We start from the raw sequence: 20,698 nt of genomic DNA, 5'->3' as shown, positions 1-20,698 counted from the left end.
CGGGATGACCTCCTTGCAGTCAATGGAAAAAGCCCCTGGTGAAACCATCCCTTTAAACTTTATCAAATTCATCAGGGAGGATGGGAGGAGGAAAACTTAAACCAAGCTTGCAGCACCTTCAGCATTAATCATTAAGTCAGCTTGTTCTCTGACCTTCCTCATATTTGTTTCATACCTAGTGTCCTAGAATCCCACAGACCCTAAATGATAGTTCCGGTTAACTGCTCTATAGATACCAACTTGAACATTAGATGTTCTCCCTTTGAAATATATCTGTTTCAGGGCTGGGTGCATTGGTCCATGACTGTAATCTCAGCACTTTGGGAGGCTGAGGTGGGGGGGTCACTTGAGCCTGGGAGTTCAAGAACAGCCTGGGCAATATAGTGAGACTCCGTATGTACAAAAAAATTTAGAAACAGTCGGGCATGTTGGCATGTGCCTTTATTCCCAGCTACTTGGGAGGCTAAGGCAGGAGGATCCCTTGAGCCCAGGAGTTTCTGCAGTGAGCTATGATCCCACCACTGCACTCCAGCCTGGGAAACAGGACATGGAGATGAAACCAGACAGTCTTGTATTGAACAAGTGCTGGCAGTATATAATGCTTTCCAGCAGGTAGAATCCTTAAGAAAGAATCTTTCTCTCACTATGAGAGTGGGAGTATCACGCCCGGCTAATTTTTTGTATTTTTAGTAGAGACAGGGTTTCACCATGTTGTCCAGGCTGGTCTTGAACTCCTGAGCTCAGGTGATCCACCCCCATCAGCCTCTCAAGTGCTGGGATTACAGGTGTGAGCCACCGCGCCCGTCCTCCCACTAAGTTTCGTTCATTTGGCCTAGCACAGTTTCTTACGCCTTAATCCCAGCACTGGGGTGGCCAAGGCAGATAGATCGCTGGAGACCAAAATCTTGGGCTATGACCACCCTGGGCAACATAGTGAGACCTAGTTTCTATTTATTTTTATTTAAAAAAGAAAACAATATATATATGTGTGTGTGTGTGTGTAAAAGAGGCCAAGCGTGGCGGTTCACGCCTATAATCCTAGCACTTTGGAAAGCCGAGGCAGGTGGATCACCTGAGGTCAAGAGTTCGAGACCAGCCTGGCCAACATGGTGAAACCCCATCTCTAACTAACAATACAAAAATTATCCAGATGTGGTGGCACGCACCTGTAATCCCAGCTACTCTGGAGGCTGAGGCAGGAGAATCTCTTGAACTCAGGAGGCAGAAGTTGCAGAGAGTTGAGATCGCGCCATTGTACTCCAGCCTAGGCAACAGAGCACAAACTCCATCTCAGAAAAAGAAAAAGAAAAAGAAAAAGAAAGTTTCCTTTTTGTCCCTAGCTGTTAGGCTATCACTACTATTACCAGCAGTTTCCTATGAAGCAAACCTATTCTCACAATGGGTCCAAGAGGAAAAGTAGAAAATTTGGAGACATTCCAGGTAGATCCAAATGCAGCACTTGTACGACAGTATATGGTTAATGTGAGGACTCTTGGGGTGACTTAGCTCAGGCTAGTATAACAAAACACCATGGACTCAGTTTCTTAAACAGCAGAAATTTGTTTCTCACAGTTCTGGAGCTTGGGGAATCCAAAATCTTGCTGCCAGCAATTTTGTTCCTAGTGAAGGCTATCTTCCTGGCTTGCAGCTAGATGCCTTCTTGCTTTGTCCTCACATGTTGGAGAGACAGAGTTCTCTCTCTGTCTCACTAATCCCATTATGAGGGCCCTCTTTTATAAATGTTATGTGATATCCTAAAAGGTTCGTTGTGTCCAAATATGACCGTGTTGGGGTTTAGGGCTTGTACGTATAAATTTTGTTTTTGAGACAGGGTCTCCCTCTGTGGCGCCGGCTGGTTTTAAACTCCTGGGCTCAAGGGATCCTCCTGCCTCGGCCTCCCAAAGTGCTGGGATTACAGGCGTGAGTCACCACACCCGGCCTCTAAGTACATATTTCGAGGAGAGTTAATGCAAGACATGCCAAGGGGCAAATGGAAGTCTATAAAAGAGGCTTTGGAGACAATGTAATCAGACAGGACTTTATCACATAGCAGATGGGGAGCAAGAGTCAAGGAATGAGGTCCAATTTCAGAATGGCAGAAAGAAGGGACATCGAGGTAGCTGTATGACTGTATGAAGGAGCAAAATGCATGCCAGGGCCACTACATGGTAAATTATTTTAATTATCTAGGTAAAAAATGAGAATAAGAAAGGAAAACAAGTAGTCATAATGAAAATGAAAAACAGAATAACCTTGGTTAGTATGCAGTTGTTAAAGATTTTAAATAAAATATTTGTCAGAAACATGTACAGATATCTTGGTTTAAAAAAAAAAAAACCGCTCATTGCTGAGCGTGGTGGATCATGTCTGCAATCCTAGCACCTTGGGAGGCGAAGGCAGGAGGATTCATTGAGCCCAGGAGTTTGAGACCAGCCTGGGCAAAACACTGAGACCCCTGTCTCTACAAAAAACTTTTAAAAATTAGCTGGGCAGAAAGCTGAGGTGAGAGGATTGCTCAAGCCTAGGAGCTTAACGCTGCAGTGGGCAGTGAGTGGCCACACCACTGCACTCCAGCTGGGCTACAGAGCAAGGTTGTCTCAAATTAAAAACAAGAAAACAAGAGACGGGCGTGGTGGCGCACGCCTGTAATCCCAGCACTTTGGGAGGCCAAGGTGGGCAGATCACGAGTTCAAGAGATTGAGACCATCCTGGCCAAAATGGTGAAACCCCATCTCTACTAAAAATACAAAAATTACCTGGGGGTGGTGGTATGCGCCCCGGGACGCTGAGGCACGAGAATTATTTGAACCTAGGAGGCAGAGGTTGCAGTGAGGTGAGATCACGCCACTGAACTCCAGCCTGGACAACAGAGCCAAACTCTTGTCTAAAAAAAAAAAAGAAAAAAAAAAACACTACAAATTAGTCAAATGTAAGAGGATGACTGGGAACTGCAACACAGAAGATGAAAGATCATATAAGAAAAATGCTCAACCAATGGCAACCAGTGAAAAAATACATAATCTTACAGAGATTCTACTTAAGAGTAGATGGGCAACAAAAAGTGAGTTAGATAATTCAAAGTGTTGACAAATCACAAGAATAAAGACACGTGCATGAAAGGTGAGATGGTTAATTCAGAAGTTACATTCATACTCTATCGACATTTTGTAGTAAATTTGAATTTATCCATAATCTACAAGCCAGCAATTATTTCCAATTAGGGACAAAAACAAGAAGAGTACTATCAATAAGATCAAAAGATAGACTTGAACCAACTCAAGTCCCATTAAGCAGCGAAATAAGAGAATCAATTACATGACCCACAACTTCACAGAGCAGCATGTCTACAACAGGCTCAGGCAAAAAACCCAGAAACACACCCTCTCAGCATAATACTAATGGTGTATTAATGGTAACATTATGTTACTGAGAATTCCAAAGTGGGAAAATTCTGCTTTGTGACAAAGAGATGACAAAGATACAAAGAATAACAAAAAGAATCAAAACTTTGATCACCTTTGCATATCAAAAATAAGTGAGACCAAGGAGACACACCAGAACTGCCCAAGGCCTATTTATTTTTTGGGGTGGTATGTGTCTGAGTATTCATATTGTTATTATTTTGACTTGGCATAAAACAGCTTATTAAAAAACTATTTCCTTCTGCAAAGGTTACCAAACTACTCATTAAGGTTCCAACCAGCTAATTAAAATCCTAACACCCAAATCATAAAACAAAATTCTCAGATGTGGCCAGGTGCAATGGCTCATGCCTGCAATCCCAGAACTTTGGGAGGCTGAGGCAGGTGGATCACTTGAGGTCAGGACTTTGAGACCAGCCTGGTCAACATGGTGAAACCCTGTCACTACTAAAAACACACACAAAAATGAGCAGGGTGTGGTGTCATGTGCCTGTAGTCCCAGCAACTTGGGAGGCTGAGCAAAGAGAATCGCTTGAACCTGGGAGGCAGAGGTTGCAGTGAGCCGAGATCACGCCACTGCACTCTAGCCTGGGCGACAGAGTGAGATTCTGTTTGATAAATAAATAAATAAATAAATAAGCAAACAAACGAATGAATTATCTGATGCATGCGGAAAGAGCAATTCCATGGTAGCAAGATTCTATAAAAGAAACAAAACGGAGGCAGCTCAGGTAGGCAGCCTGCCTCACCCACAGCTCACAAGGAAACCCACACTCCAATAGTTATACATTCCCAAGCTTAGGAACCACTTGGACTGTGGAGACACAGGCCAGGCTGGCCCACTCCTAGGCAGTGTGTGAGGCAAATGTGAGCAGTCAGAAAATTAATTCTGGGACTTCTACTAACACCCTTGTAGCCCCTCCCCACAGTGTGGACACAATCCTTCCACCAGGGTCTCAATGCCCACCAAAGACCACTCACTCACTGTGAGTCAGTGGAAGGTTCTGACCTATGGTGTCTTTTGTTTCTGACACCAGATGTGTGGTGCTTGCTGAACACCAACCAATTCTCCAGCACTAAGCAGTTATGCAACCACTCAATTCAGAAGCCACCCAGAGTTAGCAGAGACTCCATGAGTTCCTGGCTCACCCAACACAGCCCCACTTGGCAGATGCCACTCAAAGCCCCAGGGGCCACCTGTACTTCTCAGCAACTGCATCTAGACCTGGGTCCTGTACAACACCTTACTCAAGTTCCATAATTTGATAGAACTACCCACAGTTCACTTACATTTGCCCACTTACTATGAAGGATACAACTCAGGACGAGTCAAATCAAAGACATGGATGCAAAAAGAGTAAGGGGTGTGGAAAGGAGATGGGGGTGGGTGGGCAATCCTGAAAATGGCTGTGATTCATGAAATCCCCCATCCTTTGTGTTGTGCAAGAGCACCTTACTACAATGAAACAAGCTTCCCATGGTGACTTAGATGGTGCCACGTTTGTTACCTATGACAAACCAGACACCCACTAGATATTCCAGTATTTACCTCACAAACCATTAGGTGAACAGTTTTTTCTTTAGTGATCTTTAGTCAAAATGAAATATCTATCTACCAAAGCATGCTTCAGTTTCTCTCCTTCCTCCAGGTCCCTGAACTGTTTTCTTTTTTTGAGACAGTCTTGTTCTGTAGCCCAGGCTGGAGTGCAGTAGCATGATCTTGGCTCACTGCAACCTCCGCCTCCCTGGTTCAAGTGATTCTCATGCCTCAGTCACCAGAGTAGCTGGTGTTACAGGTGTGTGCCACCACACCCAGCTAATTTTTATATTTTTCATAGAGATGGTGTTTCACCATGCTGGCCAGGGTGGTCTTGAACTCCTGACCTCAAGTGATCTGCCTGCCTCAGCCTCCCAAAGTGCTGGGATTACAGGCATGAGCCACCACACCCAGCCACCCCTGAATTTTTGACTGATCCCTTCTAGGCTTATATGCAACCCCACTTTATGTATTTATTTAATATTTTTATTTTTACTTGCAAGTTCAGTACCTAGACTCTTTTTATGACCTCTCCTAATGACAAGCTGATTTCAGGGTCATTAAGGTAATTAAAAGTTACTTCTTGGCTGGGCACGGTGGCTCACGCCTGTAATCCCAGCACTTTGGGAGGCCGAAGCAGGCAGATCACGAGGTCAGGAGATCGAGATCATCCTGGCTAACATGGTGAAACCCCATCTCTACTAAAAAAAATAGAAAAAATTAACCAGGCATGGTGGCGGGCGCCTGTAGTCCCAGCTACTCGGGAGGCTGAGGTAGGAGAATGGCATGAACCCGGGAGGTGGAGGTTGCAGTGAGCTGAGATCGTGCCACTGCACTCCAGCCTGGGCGACAGAGCGAGACCCCATCTCAAAAAAAAAAAAAAAAAAAGTTATTTCTTACCGAAACCTACATTTGTTTCACTAGAAACGTCTAGGAAAAGCTCCATGACAAAAACTGTCACTTGCGGAGGGCATCACTGAGTACTGTATCTGCCTGTGGATCCCTAGCTTTCCAGGGATCTGAGGTTCTGTCAGTATAAAGCGCTCCTCCCATGGTCAATTTGAGCAGCTGAAAACACCTGCAGTGGGGGCACCATGGGAAGAACCAGGTGAGCTGTATTTATTTTTTTGGAGAGTCTTGCTCAGTCATCCAATCTGAAGTGCAATGGTGTGATCTTGGCTCACTGCAGCCTCCGCCCCGAGTTCAAGCAGTTCTCATGCCTCAGCCTCCCGAATGGCTGAGATTACAGGCTTGAGCCCCTACACCTGGCTAATTTTTGTATTTTTAGTAGAGATGGGGTTTTGCCATTTTGGCCAGGTTGGTCTCAAACTCCTTACCTGAGATGCTCCATCTGCCTTGGCCTCCCAAAGTGCTGGGATTACAGGTGTGAGCCACTGCGCCTGGTGTGAGCTTTCAATGACCTCTCTTTGTAGTTTTCTCACTGGCCTTAGTTTGCAGTCACTGGACTCAGGCCTCTGTTTCAATGAGAAAATAGCCAGTGTTTGAAGAATCCGGCAAAATCTCTCAAACTCGGTTTATTATAGGCTGGAAGGAAATTATAAGGCACTTACCTATCACCCCTCATCAGGGAAAGTATCTAACCCTTTCACTCAATAAACATATTGAGAAATGGGTTTACACTACCATGTAATTGCTCCTTCCGTGTGCATGTCAAAAAGATTAACTCTCTTCCTTGTTCTTGGGCTATAAGTGATTAGAAAACACTGAGAAGTGCCAGAGGTAGGATCCTTTTGACACCACTACCCCTCCTTACAAAAAGTTAAAGCAATCATCCTTGAAATTTGGTAAGCTGCAATTTGGCAAGCGGCAACCAATGAAATCATTGAAATATATGCATTGGCTTTGTATGGAAAATGTAACCCTATTAAGCATCTTCATTTTGCCCTACAGAAGTGAAGACTTAACTTCTCCAGTTAAGAGTGGGAGCAGTGACCCCACTCTTCAGGATGTGTTTCCCCAGTGGCTACCCTCAAACTTTGTGTTCACATAAACTCAATATTTAATCATATTATCTGAATTTTATTATCTTATTAAGGTGGACATTATTACTTCATTATGATTTCCATAACAAAGCACATACTACACATTAACCATATGTGAATACAAACATATCACAACAGTTGCCAGCCAGGTCTTACCCCACAGATAACAGGAAGAGAAGAGTTATCCACCATTACAAGTTCTCCAACCTGCAAAGGAGGACTGATATTTTTCCGAATCTTTGTAATTCACTGATTATCTACTATACTTTGTTGTAGAAGTTTATTCATTTTCTCCAGCTGTAATAAAAGATTTTCCCTATTTCTTTTCCCAAGCAGCATTCCCAAAGCTAAGCCCTGAAACTGTTAGAAATGATGCATAAATGGCCAGGCACGGTGGCTCACACCTGTAATCCCAGCACTTTGGGCATGGTGGTGTGCGCCTGTGGTCTCAGCTATTAGGGAGGCTGAGGTGGAAGGATAGCTTAAGCCTGGAAGATGAAGGCTGCAGTGAGCTGAGATTGTGCCACTGCATTCCAGCCTGGGCACCAGAGCCAGACCTTGTCTCAAAAAAAAAAAAAAAAAGAAAGAAAGAAAAAGAAATCATCCACGAAAAAGGATAGACCAAGAAATGTACTACACGGTCTCTAAGGAAGAAAAAAATTAAACAAGAATTTTCAGGCTGGGCACGGTATCTCACGCCTGTATCCCAGCATTTTCGGATGCCGAGGTGGGCGGATCACAAGGTCAGGAATTTGAGACCAGCTTACCCAATATGGTGAAATCCAGTCTCTACTAAAAATACAAAAATTAGCCAGGCATGGTGGTATGCGCCTGTAGTCCCAGCTACTCAGGAGGCTGAGGCAGGAGAATCACTTGAACCTGGGAGGCAGAAGTTGCAGCGAGCCAAGATTGAGCCATTGCATTCCAGCCTGGGCAACAAGAGTAAAGCTTTGTCTCAAAAAAAAAAAAAATTTTTTTTTGAAACAAACTCTATATAAGACAAATGATATTTTCCTGAAATCTGTCTTTATCTGGGCTCTGTGCAAAATTTTCTTATCTTTCCAATTGTAATGAAAATGCAATTTACAATTCATTAAAAAAATCTGAAGCTGCAATAAGTGAACAATTTTTTTTGTTTTTTGTTTTTTAACAAAGGCCCTCACTCAATTACCCAGGCTGGAGTGCAGGGGCACAATCACAGCTCACTGCAGCATCAACCTCCCAGGCTTCGGTTATCCTTCTGCCTCAGCCTCCTGGATATGGTATGTGCCACCATATCCAGCTAATTTTTTGTATTTTTTGTAGAGAGAGGGAATCGTCATGTTGCTGTGGCTGGTCTTGAGCTCCTGGGCTCAAGTGATCCTCCTGCCTTGGCCTCCCAAATTGTTGGGATTACAGATGTGAGCCACTGTGCCCAGCAATGAATAATTCTTTATAAGGAGACAAACCCTGTCTGGGCATGGTGGCTCATGCCTCGAATCCCAGCACTTTGGGAGGCTGAGCTGGGAGGACTGCTTGAGACAAACAATTAGAGAGCAACCCAAGCAACATAGCATAATCCTGACTCTATTACTTAAAATTCTAAATGAAAGTCTGAATGAAAAGCAGAATTTCCCACCTATTCTCTCTGAGGGAGCCTTCATCTGCATAAAAAGGTCTGCTTTGCTAGCCAAGCTTCTTCCTTTCCTCTTGCAGAATCTGTCTTGCTATTAAACCTGACTTACCCATCAAACCTGGGATTTTTTGGCCATGCCACATCTGCATTCTTTCCTACCCTGGAATGGTATATAAGTTTTTGTCTTATTGTTGGGTGGGTCTTCATTCTGAAGGCTCCCATATATACATGTTAAATAAATTTGTATAACTTTTCTCCTATTAATCTGCTTAACTTCCTTGAGCTGAAATTTTTTTCCTGTTTTTTCACCTTGTTTTATAAAAAAAGCACAAAAGTAAAACATGCATATGTAAAAATGAGCATTTTCATACCTCATAAATCAAGGTATTTTCCATATATAACCAGAAAATGCTGTTCATATTTAATAATTCCTTAACATCAACACATAGAGTAATATTAAAACCTTATTAATTGTGTAAAGTGGAATTCTGAAAGCTTACCTTTGAATACATTTCATTTTCTCTGTTACACATTGAAGAAAGTGTGGTGTTATGGTATGTATTTGTTTTCATCCAGGGTAATGTTGGGTGTGTTAGGCCTCTGGGGAAGGCCCCTGACCTTCTGCTGCCCTCTTTCCACTCAATGTTTCCCCACCTTTTTAATTGTGGGTCTTAAAACCCTCCCATGAGAGGGTCCCACTGACTTTGTGAAGAGTTTTAGTCTTGGAAATACTCATGATATTCCCTATCTGTAGCTGTTTGTCTCAAGTTAGTTCAGAATAAACCACGAGTGTGTGGATTGCTAAAATAACTTATTTCTAAATGCTGAAAGTCAAAAATTGCAGATTTCCTTGTCTAACCAGATGCAGAAAAGCATATATTATAAAGGATCAGGACTCCAACAGGAACCAACATCACTGCCTTCTAAAATTAGTGGCCTTCCTGGCATATGAACACCCTTTGGGCCTGTGCTCCAGTGTCTCTTTGGGTTGCTCCTTGGGCTCTTTGTGAAGGATCAAGACACCCCCATAGTCTAGGCAAATGTCAGGCTCTCCAGTGTGTCCTGTTCATCACCCTCACCCTGCACTTCTATTGTTACTGTCTTTGGCTATTCCAACACTGTGCTTGCATCCTGTGGAAAGTCACATTTGGGGTCAAGTGGATGGTGTTGTTTCTACTCTTTGGTGAAAAGTATCAGGGTGCATTTGGCCTTCAAGGCAGAAGGATGAGACAGGGGTTAGATCCAGGTGCACCCAACTCTTTTTTAATTTTTTTTTTTTTTTTTTTTTTGTGATGGAGTCTCGCTCTGTTGATCAGGCTAGAGAGTGCAGTGGCGTGATCTCAGTTCGGTGTAACATCCGCCTCCCAGGCTCAAGTGATTCTCCTGTCTCAGCCTCCTGGGTAGCTGCGATTACAGGCACACACCATGATGCCCAGCTAATTTTTGTATTTTTAGTAGAGATGGGGTTTCACCATGTTGGCCAGGCTGGTCTTCAACTCCTGACCTCAAGTGATCCACCCGCCTCAGCCTCCCAAAGTGCTGGGATTACAGGTGTGAGCCACTGCACCTGGTCAGGTGACCCCATCTCTGCCACTGCCCTGTCTTCCCTGCTGTGAGTCACTTTGTGTGATCTGACAATCAATGACTCCACCCTTCACTGATGAAGATGCATTATCTGAGACTGGGTATGTCATCTCCACACACACATAGGGTTTGGTCAATGATTGATGCTGCATCCTTTGGTGCCTGGATTTTGACAGTGTTTTTTAAATAAGGGTTTCTGAAGAGCAGCTTCATTGGTACCTTAAGGGAAGTGACTGAATTGTTCTATGCCATTGCATAATATATAAAAGTTACTTTTCCATGTTGCTGTTAACTTTACACTGCTGAGATAAGCAGGCTGTTGACAAGTTAGCATCAACAGCACATTATCAGAGAAAGAAAGGCTTGTATTCAGACAATTTACACAACTGTATTAGCTTCCTATGACTTAGTAAAACAATTTGAAAAAATATAGCTTTATAAGGCATAAATGAATTTGTATGTTTTAACTAAGGTACTTTCTAGTAAACAGTGCCCACACATTTTAGGAAATATTTTAGTCTTTAGAGAATAAGTAAGGCAAAAACCGGTCCAAGAGTCTAGAGCTGACCTCCCCTCATCACAAGGCCAAGTCTTTTTTTTTTGAGATGGAGTTTCACTCTTGTTGCCCATGCAGGAGTGCAATGGCGCCATCTTGGCTCACTGCAACCTCTGCCCTCCCCTGAGATTCAAGCGATTCTCCTGTCTCAGCCTCCTGACTAGCTAGGATTACAGGAGCATGCAACCACACCTGGCTAATTTTTGTATTTTTAGTAGAGATGGGGTTTCATCATATTGGTCAGGCTGGTCTCAAAGTATTGACCTCAGGTGATCTGCCTGCCTCAGCCTCCCAATGTGCTGGGATTACAGGCGTGAGCCACAGTGTCTGGCCAAGGCCAAGTCTTTTACCATTGGAGAGACACAAGTCACACACCGGGCATATGAGACGATGCTCCTCAGTGACCATGATGGATCAGGACAAAAAAAGAGAATATTTTATAACTATATTTCTAAATGTGATAAAAGAAAACATATTTCAAATCATAAACATAACCAAAATTTTTCTCTTCTTACTAATGTGACTTGTAATTCTCATACATCCCACAGTCATTTATGACTTGTGGTCATATTTACCACTACAGTATATTACACCCTTGCTGACAGCAGGTATGGCACTGGTGGTTTTGGGGAAGAAGGCACTCAGAGGTATATGAGATAACTTTTGGTATAATGAGTGAATGAAAAATTAGGGTTGAGGCCGGGCCCAGTGGCTCATGTCTGTAATCCCAGTACTTTAGGAAGCCGAGGTGGGCAGATCACGAGGTCCGGAGTTTGAGACCAGTCTGGCTAATATGGTGAAATCCCATCTCTACTAAAAAAATACGAATACTAGCTGGGTGAGGTGCGGCACGCCTGTAGTCCCAGCTACTCAGGAGGCTGAAGCAGGAGAATCGCTTGAACCTAGGAGGCGGAGGTGGCAGTGAGCTGAGACTGCGCCACTGCACTCTATCCTGGGCGACAGAATGAGACTATCAGAAAAAAAAAACAAAAACCAGCAAAATTAGGGTTGAGATAAAAAATAAGTACATAAGCATGAAAAGTAAAATTTCTTTCTTTTTTTTTTTTTTTGGAGATGGAGTCTTGCTCTGTTGCCAGGCTGGAGTGCAGTGGTGTGATCTCTGCTCACTGCAACCTCCGCCTCCCAGGTTCAAGCGATTCTCCTGCCTTAGCCTCCTGAGAAGCTGGGACTACCGGTGCGTGCCACCATGTCCAGCTAATTTTTGTATTTTTAGTAGAGACAGGGTTTCACCATGTTGGTCAGAATGGTCTTGATCTCTTCACCTCGTGATCCGCCTGCCTTGGCCTCCCAAAGTGCTGGTATTACGGGCGTGAGCCACTGTGCCCGGTGCAAAAAGTAAACTTTCCATGAGGAAAAAGATGCCTGGCATTTTATCCACATGGTAATACTGACTCACAATGTCCAAATAATAACAATGTAACATTATAAGCTTGATCTAATACATAAAACCAATGGGATATTTTATTATACCTTCTTATTTAAAAAGAATAACATGTTAGTATACTTATGATAAAGTTAATTGTTTACATTAATTATCTGTATTCAAAGAATCTTGGCAGATCTGAAGGCTTTCCCATACTGCTTACATTCATAGAGTTTCTCCCAAGTGTGAACCCTTCCATGCCGTTGAAGGTGCGAGGCACATCTGAAGGCTTTCCCACATTGCTTACATTCATAGGGTTTCACTCCAGTGTAAGTCCTTTCATGATATCAAACGGAACTAGAATACACTCATAGGGTTTCTCTCCCGTGTGAGTCCTTTCATGACATTGAAAAGAAGTAAAAGGAATGAAGGCTTTCCCACACTGCTTATACATTGATAGGGTTTCTCCCCAGTGTGAGTCCTTTCATGATATTGAAAAAAACTGGAAAATGTGAAAGTTTTGCCACATTGCTTGCATTCATAGCGCTTCCTTCCAGTGTGAGTCTATTCATGTCCATAAAAGGAACCAGGCTAGCTGAATGCTTTCCCACAATCCTTACATTGATATGGCTTCTCTCCCATATGAGTCCTTGCGTGTATATGCAAGGAAGAAAAATAATTGAATGCTTTTCCACATTCCTTACATTCATAGTGTTTCTCTCCAATGTGTGTTCTTGCATGTATTTGAAGAATCTTGGCAGATGTGAATCCATTCCCACAATGCTTACATTCATAGGGCTTCTCTCCTCTGTGCTTCCTTTCATGTATTTGAAAAGAAGAGAATTTACAGAATGCTTTTTCGCATTCCTTACATTCATAGGGTTTCTCTCCAGTGTGAGTCCTTTCATGCATCTGAAGGTTTGAGGCAGATCTGAAGGCTTTCCCACATTGCTTACACTCATAGGGTTTCTCTCCAGTGTGAGTCCTACCATGCTTTCGAAGGTTTGAGGCACAACTGAAGGCTTTCCCACATTGCTTACACTCATAGGGTTTCTCTCCAGTGTGAGTCCTTTCATGCATTCGAAGGTGTGAGGCAGATCTGAAGGCTTTCCCACATTGCTTACACTCATAGGGTTTCTCTCCAGTGTGAGTCCTTTCATGATATCGAAGGGAATTGCAACATCTGAAGGCTTTACCACATTGGTTGCATTCATAGGGTTTCTCTCCAGTGTGAGTTTTTTCATGTGTTTGAAATGACTTGGCAGAATAAAAGCCTTTCTCACATATACTACATTTATAAGGTCTTTCTCCAGAGGGCATTCTTATGTGTTTTTCTGTCCTTTCATGAATTTGAAGGTGCTTCACATATCTGAAGGCTTTCCCACATTCCTTACATTCATAGGGTTTCTCTCCAGTATGAGTCCTACCATGCACTCGAAGGTGTGAGGTAGATCTGAAGGCTTTCCCACATTCCTTACATTCATAGGGTTTCTCTCCAGTGTGAGTCCCACCGTGCACTCGAAGCTGTGAGGCAGATCTGAAGGCTTTCCCACACTGCTTACACTCATAGGGTTTCTCTCCAGTGTGAATCCTTTCATGATATCGAAAGGAACTGGAAAGATTGAAGGCTTTACCACATTGCTTGCATTTATAGCGTTTCTCTCCAGTGTGAGTTTTTTCATGTGTTTGAAATGACTTGGCAGAATAAAAGCCTTTCCCACATATCTTACATTTATAAGGTCTTTCTCCAGAGTTCATTCTTATGTGTGTTTGAAAACTTATAAGATAGGATAAGCCTTCCCCATATTGCTTACATTCATACGGTTTTTTCCCAGAGTGGGTCCTTTCATGTCTACGAAGAGAACTGGTATATGCAAATGCTTTTCCACATTCTTTGCATTGATAAGGCTTCTCTCCCATGTGACTTCTTTCATGTCTGTGATAGGAACTAGAACTATGAAATGCTTTATCACATTTGCTACATTCATAGGGCTTCTCCCCAGTGTGAGTTCTTTCATGTATTTGAAGGGTAGCAGAATAAGTAAAGGATTTACCACATTGTTTACATTCATATGGTTTCTCTCCAGTGTGAGTTCTTTCATGGATAAGATATAAACTGAAAGAATGGAAGGCTTTCCCACAAAATTTACATTTATAAGTTCCATCCCCACTGTGCATTACCATGTGTCTTCGAACGCTTGAATGGAAAATAAAGGTTTTTCCACAGACTTTACAAGCATAGGGTTTCTCTCCAGTGTGATCCCTTTCTTGTGTTCTAATGGAGGGGCGATACCTGAAGGCTTTCTTATTTTTAGGTTGTTGACACTTATATGGCTTTGGTCCATATTCCTGATACTCACATGCCTTGTGTCCAGTGTCACCTCTGATGTTCATATTAAAAGACGAGTTACCTATGCCAACTTCTGCACACACAAAGCTGTCACATGATTTTACTTCAGGAGAAGCTTTCTTCTCCTGGAAGTTCAGTCTGTCATCTAGAACCTGGGTAAAAGTTTCTCCACGATGACTGTCTTCTTTAATTTCATTGACTTTCTCTTCTATGAGACTCCTGTAAAACATGAGAAGCACATCATGAAGGATTTGTTTACAAGTACTTCTATATTAATCAACAAGTATTGCACTTGCATTTTTAACACTGTCCATCAAAGTGTAGGCTTTCTGCCCTGTCTGAATCGTTTGAAGGTGACTGGACATGTTCTACAAGATGACCCAGCCATACCTTTTGTTTAAAAAAATATTCATAAGGGGCTTCTTAATAGTATTCCCATGTAAACTATTTTACAATTACTAAATACTGTATGTCATTTTTCTTTTGAGTCCAGTTCTTGTCCTGTTGCCCATGCTGGAGTACAGTGATATCATCATAGCTTACTGCAGCCTTTAACTCCTGAAGTCTCGAGTGATCCTCCTGCCTTCGCCTCCTGAGTAGCTGGGACTACCGATGCATACATACCACAATGCCCAGCTAATTTTTTGCTGTTGTTGATATGTGGTCTCGTTATGTTGCACAGGCTGTTCTTGAACTGATGGCCTCAAGCTATCCTCCTATCTCCACTTCTCAAAGGATTGGGATTACAGGAGTGAGCCCTCAGCCTCAGTCACGTTTAAATATATGTTTTTTGAGAAAATATTCTAAGAAGAAATGAGTTTGATGCTGGATTTAGTTCTTTGTTTTACTTCTCTTCAACATATTCTCATATTCTAAGATTGTGCAGAGAGACACTGCTTTCTCTTGGAAATGCAAATTACCTGAAGCTTCTTCTGGGGTTTTGGTACTCATATTCAATGTTCTGGTCGCTCCATTTTTTTCCTAAAATACAGACACAGAAAAATAGTCCTGAAGCAGTATAAAATTGTGAAAAAATTATTAGATTCTGTGCCCATGATTTACTGCAGCCATGCCTCATTTATTCATCAAAGTATTTCCTGTCTATGTTCAAAATCACTCAACAGCATTCATGAGCTAGAAACACTGGTTTGCTAATGCACTGAGGGAAGGAACATTGTCATCCTTACCTATAGAGGTCAGGTTCCTGAAAGTTTCCAGCATCACTTCCCTGAAGAGATTCTTCTGGGAAATATCCAGCAATGTCCACTCTTCCTGGGTGAAGTTCACAGCCACATCCTCAAAGGCCACTGGGTCCTGAAACATCTCACATGTGTAGAGGAAGATGGGTGAGAGTGACAGCACTGGAGGCCTAGACTCTATTCCCAAGAAGTTCTCAGGATGCTGTGGACTCCAAACATTTATTCCCTGCTTCGGTTATCAGATCCCTTTCTCTCCACCTATACTTACTTTCTTCCATAAAGCAATTTATTTATTTATTTATTTTTTGAGACAGAGTTTCGCTCTTGTTGCCCAGGCTGGCGTACAATGGCGTGATATTGGCTCACCACCGGGGTTCAAGCGATTCTCCTGCCTCAGCCTCCCGAGTAGCTGGGATTATAGGCATGTACCACCACACGTGAGTGACCTTTACCCTTTCCCTCTTGTAGTGTGAGTGTTGTCTTGTCTCGAAAGAAAAATGGGTCAGACACAAAGTAAGCCCACCCCACTAGGAACTATGTTATAAAAAATTTCAAAAAGGGATTTAAGGGAGACTATGGAGTTACTATAACACCAGGAAAACTTAGAACTTTGTGTGAGACAGACTGGCCAGCATTAGAGGTGGGTTGGCCATCAGAAGGAAGCCTGGATAGGTCCCTTATTTCAAAAGTATGGCACAAGATTACCTGTAAGCCAGGGTATCCAGACAAGTTCCTGTACACAGACACTTAGTTACAGCTGGTTTTAGACCCCCCACAGTGGTTGAGAGGACAGGCAGCAGCAGTGTTAGTGGCAAAGGGACAGATAGCCAATGAGGGATCTCTCCCCACCCGCCAAGGGAAGTCAGCTCCTAAAGTTCTATCTGACCCAATGTCAGAGGACCCATGGCAGGAAATGGCACAGCAATGCCCCCTGTCCTTACCTAGAAGAGAGACTCCCCACTCCTGAGCCCACAGCACCTGTGCCTCCTCTGGACAGATACACCCCTAGACCACCCAGAGCAGACAAGAGAGAATGTGAAGCTGTGGGAGAAACCCCTCCCTTGGCAGCTCATTTACGATCTAAGACTGGAAAGACAAGTGCCCCCAGTTAAAGAAGAAACAAAATGGCTCTAAGCCAGAGGTCTCAGGCAAGGACGAAAGGGCCTTGTTTAATCTGGCAGAAGGGCTACTGGATTAAGGGGGACCGGGCTCAGGTGCCCCTAACGAGCCCATGGTCAGGATGACAGTCAGGGACAAGGACATTGAGTTTCTTGTCGATACTGGTGCTGAATATTCAGTAGTAACCACCCCGGTCACCCCCTTATCCAAAAAGACTATTGATATAATCGAAGCCACAGGAGTCTCGGCAAAACAAGCTTTCTGCTTGCCCTGGACTTGTACTGTAGGGGTACATGAAGTAATTCACCAGTTCTTGTACATGCCGGACTTCTCCTTGCCCTTGCTGGGAAGGGACTTGCTTAGCAAGCTGAGAGCCACCATCTCTCTTACAAAGCACAGCTCTTTTACAGCTAAAGTTACCCGGAAAGGGAGTCATCATGGCCCTTACTGTCCCCCAGGAGGAGGAATGAAGACTTTTCTTAACCGAGCCAGGTCAAGAGATAAGACCAGCTCTGGCTAAGTGGTGGTCAAAGGTGTGGGCAGAAGACAACCCTTCAGGGCTGGCAGTCAACCAAACCCCCGTACCTACAGAAGTTAAGCCTGGGGCCCAGCCGGTCAGGCAAAAACAGTACCCGGTTCCCTAGAGAAGCTCTTGAAGGAATCCAGGTCCACCTCAAGCACCTGAGAGCCTTTGGAATTATAGTCCTTTGCCAGTCTCCATGGAACACTACCCTCCTGCCTGTTCCCAAGCCAGGGACCAAGAACTACAGGCCAGTACAGGACTTGCGCTTGGTCAATCAAGCTCAGAAAGAAAGCAGGTCATCTGCAGCCTATTGCAACCTAAAACCAGAAGGCAGGTGAGAGAATTCTTAGGAGCAGTAGGGTTCTGCAGACTGTGGATCCCAAACTTTGCAGTACTGGCCAAACCTCTATATGGGGTCACAAAGAGGGGTGCTGGGAACCTTTTGAATGGGAATCCCAACAACAGTGAGCCTTTCATGAGTTAAAGGAAAAACTTATGTCAGTCCCAGCCCTGGGGCTACCTAATCTGACAAAGCCTTTTACACTGTGTCAGAAAAAGAAAAAAATGGCAGTTGGAGTTCTAACCCAGACTGTGGGGCCCTGGCCAAGGCCAGTGGCCTACCTTGTACCCACTTATTCTAAAGAAGAAAAGGACTTTCTCCAGGCAGAGGGAGGACAGGTGATGGAAGAAGGATGGATCTGGTTACTGGATGGGAGAGTAGCTGTGCCACAGCTGCTGGGAGCCACAGTCATACTGGCTGTGCATAAAACCACCCATCTAGGCCAGGAGTCACTTCAAAAGTTGTTAAGCCGGTACTTCTACATCTCACATTTATCAGCCCTTGCTGAAACAGTGGCACAGCGATGTATTACCTGCCAACAACACAATGCAAGGCAGGGTCCAACCGTCCCTGCCAGCATACAAGCTTATGGAGCAGCCCCCTTTGAAGATCTGCAGGTAGACTTCACAGAAATGCCAAAATGTGAAGATAACAAGTATTTACTAGTTCTTGTGTGTACATACTCTGGGTGGGTGGAAGCTTATCCAACGTGAACTGAGAAAGCTGGTGAAGTAACCCGTGTGCTTCTTCAAGATCTTATTTCTAGGTTTGAACTGCCCTTACGAATTGGCTCAGATAACAGGCCGGCGTTTGTGGCTGACTTGGTACAGAAGACAGCAAAGGTATTGGGGATCACATGGATACTGCATGCTGCCTACCAACCTCAGAGTTCCGGAAAGGTGGAGTGGATGAATTGGACTATCAAAAATAGTTTAGGGAAAGTGTGTCAAGAAACAGGATTAAAGTGTGTACAAGCTCTCCCTGTGGTATTATTTAAGATTAAATTTACCCCTTCTAGAAAAACAGGATATTCCCCTTATGAAATATTATATCATAGCCCTCCTCCCATACTATGGGGACTTCCAGGCACTCCCTGAGAATTAGGTGAAATTAAGTTACAGCGACAGCTACAGGCCTTACGAAAAATTACATGAACAATCTCAGCCTGGGTAAACGAGTAACGCCCCATTAGCTTATTCTCCCCAGTTCACCCTTTCTCCCCAGGTAATAGAGTGTGGATCAAGGACTGGAATGTAGCCCCCTTGTGCCCATGGTGGAAGGGACCACAGACCACTCACACCACCGTGAAGGTAGAGGGAATCCCGGCCTGGATCCACCACAGTCGTGTAAAACCTGCAGCTCCTGGGAGGCAGGACCAAGCCTGGAAAACCCCTGCAAAGTGACTCTGAAAAAGACGACAAGCCCTGCTCCTGTCACACCTGGAAGCTGACTGGTCTATGTGCGGCCAAAGCATGAGGAAACTCATCATGGGACTTATACTCCTTAAAATTTGGACTTGTAGAATAAGGACTTCAACTGATTTTCCCCACATGGAAGATTGTTCCCAGTGTATTCATCAGGTTACTGAGATAGGGCAACAAGTTAAAACAATCTTTCTGTTTTCTAGTTATTATGAATGCCTAGGAACTTTAAAAGGAACTTGCCTGTATAACACCACTCAGTACAAAGTGTGTAACCCAGGAAATGCCCGACCTGATGTGTACCATAACCCATCTGAGCCTCCCATGATCACAGTCTTTGAAATAAGATTAAAAAACTAGTTCTTTTCTAGGTAATAGAAGTAAAAAAAATAGCTAAAACAGAAAAAAAAGAAATCCCCATTTACATGCTCAACCGGATCATATGGTTACAAGCTATCTTAGAAATAATCACTACTAAAACTGGCAGAGCTTTAACTGTTTTAGCCTGGTAAGAAACCCAGATGAAAAATGCTATCTATCAAAATAGACTGGCCCTAGACTACTTGCTAGCAGCTAAAGGAGGGGTCTATGGAAAATTTAACCTAACCAATTGCTGTCTGCATATAAATAATCAAGGGCAAGTAGTCAAAAACATAGTTAAGGACATAACAAAGTTGGCACATGTGCCTGTACAGCTTTGGCATGGGTTTAATCCTAAATCTGTATTTGGAAAATGGTTTCCAGCACTAGGAGGATTTAAAACACTTATAATAGAAATAATAATAATAATAGAAACCTGCTTGTTACTCCCCTGCTTGCTACCTGTGTTCCTTCAAATAATGAGAAGCTTTGTCACTACCTTGGTCCACCAAAATGTTTCAGCACAAGTGTATTACATTAACCACTATTGATCTGTCTTGCAGGAAGACCTAGGTAGTAAGGATGAAAGTGAGAACTCCCATTAATAAGTGAGATTCTCAAAGGGGGGAATAAGGAAGGAGACCACCTCTCTTATTGTCTCATACCTCAGAACAAGAAAGAGGAAGCAAAAGTTAAAGGAAGGCAGAAATGAGATCAATAGTCAGACAGCCCGGTGCCACACCCCAGGCCTGGTAGTTAAAAATCAACTCCTGACCTAACCACTTGTATTATCTATAGATTCCAGACATTGTATGAGAAAGCACTGTGAAAGTCTTTCTGTTCTGCTCTGTCCTGTTACCGATGCATGCAGCCCCAATTACACACCCCATCCTTGTTTAATTGATCATGATCCTTTCATGTGGATCCCCGTGTAAGCCTTTAAAAGGGGCAGGAATTTCTCTCTCTCTGGGAGCTCAGTTTTTAAGACGCAAGTCTGCTAACGCTCCTGGCCGAATAAAGCCACTTCCTTCTCTAACCCAGTGTCTGAGAGGTTTTGTCTGCGGCTTGTCCTGCTACAAATCCAGGGAGAAAAACGAGCTGCCTGGGCTGTCCCTAATGTCTCTTTGGACTGTGGGTCTGTAGCACCTGTCATAACAGAGTACTATGAATTAATATGCAGAAAAAAGTTAACATTAGCAGTCCTGAGGCTGTGTTTCCTTGAAAATGCCTGCTCCCAAAGTGTAATCTTTGATGACATTGTTAGAGAAGGCAGATAGCTAGCCAA

General features: G+C 43.5%; 1 protein-coding gene across 2 annotated transcripts in view; it reads right to left on the bottom strand.

The window, feature by feature from the left end:
* Positions 1 to 6,316: 6,316 nt before the first annotated feature.
* The window catches only part of LOC100984186 (zinc finger protein 700), a 31,245-nt gene continuing 16,863 nt past the window's right edge, over positions 6,317 to 20,698 (bottom strand). Inside the window, exons 2-5 of one of the 2 annotated variants that reach the window (XR_010110835.1) lie at positions 15,639 to 15,765; positions 15,372 to 15,432; positions 12,325 to 14,670; positions 6,317 to 6,434 (exon numbers count right to left, since the gene is read on the bottom strand). Coding sequence is in view for 1 of the 2 variants with exons in the window: in XM_034945042.3 (XP_034800933.1) it covers positions 12,693 to 14,670; positions 15,372 to 15,432; positions 15,639 to 15,765 (2,166 nt within the window). In the remaining variant the exon portion in view is untranslated. Of the gene's footprint in view, positions 6,435 to 12,174; positions 14,671 to 15,371; positions 15,433 to 15,638; positions 15,766 to 20,698 lie in introns of those variants that run through there. The other variant, XM_034945042.3, reaches the window with a different exon arrangement.

This window comes from Pan paniscus, chromosome 20, assembly GCF_029289425.2.
Source record: "Pan paniscus chromosome 20, NHGRI_mPanPan1-v2.0_pri, whole genome shotgun sequence".
Taxonomy (NCBI): Eukaryota; Metazoa; Chordata; class Mammalia; order Primates; family Hominidae; genus Pan; species Pan paniscus.
The sequence above is the reverse complement of the archived record's forward strand: the minus strand, read 5'-3'. Positions and strand labels throughout refer to the sequence as shown.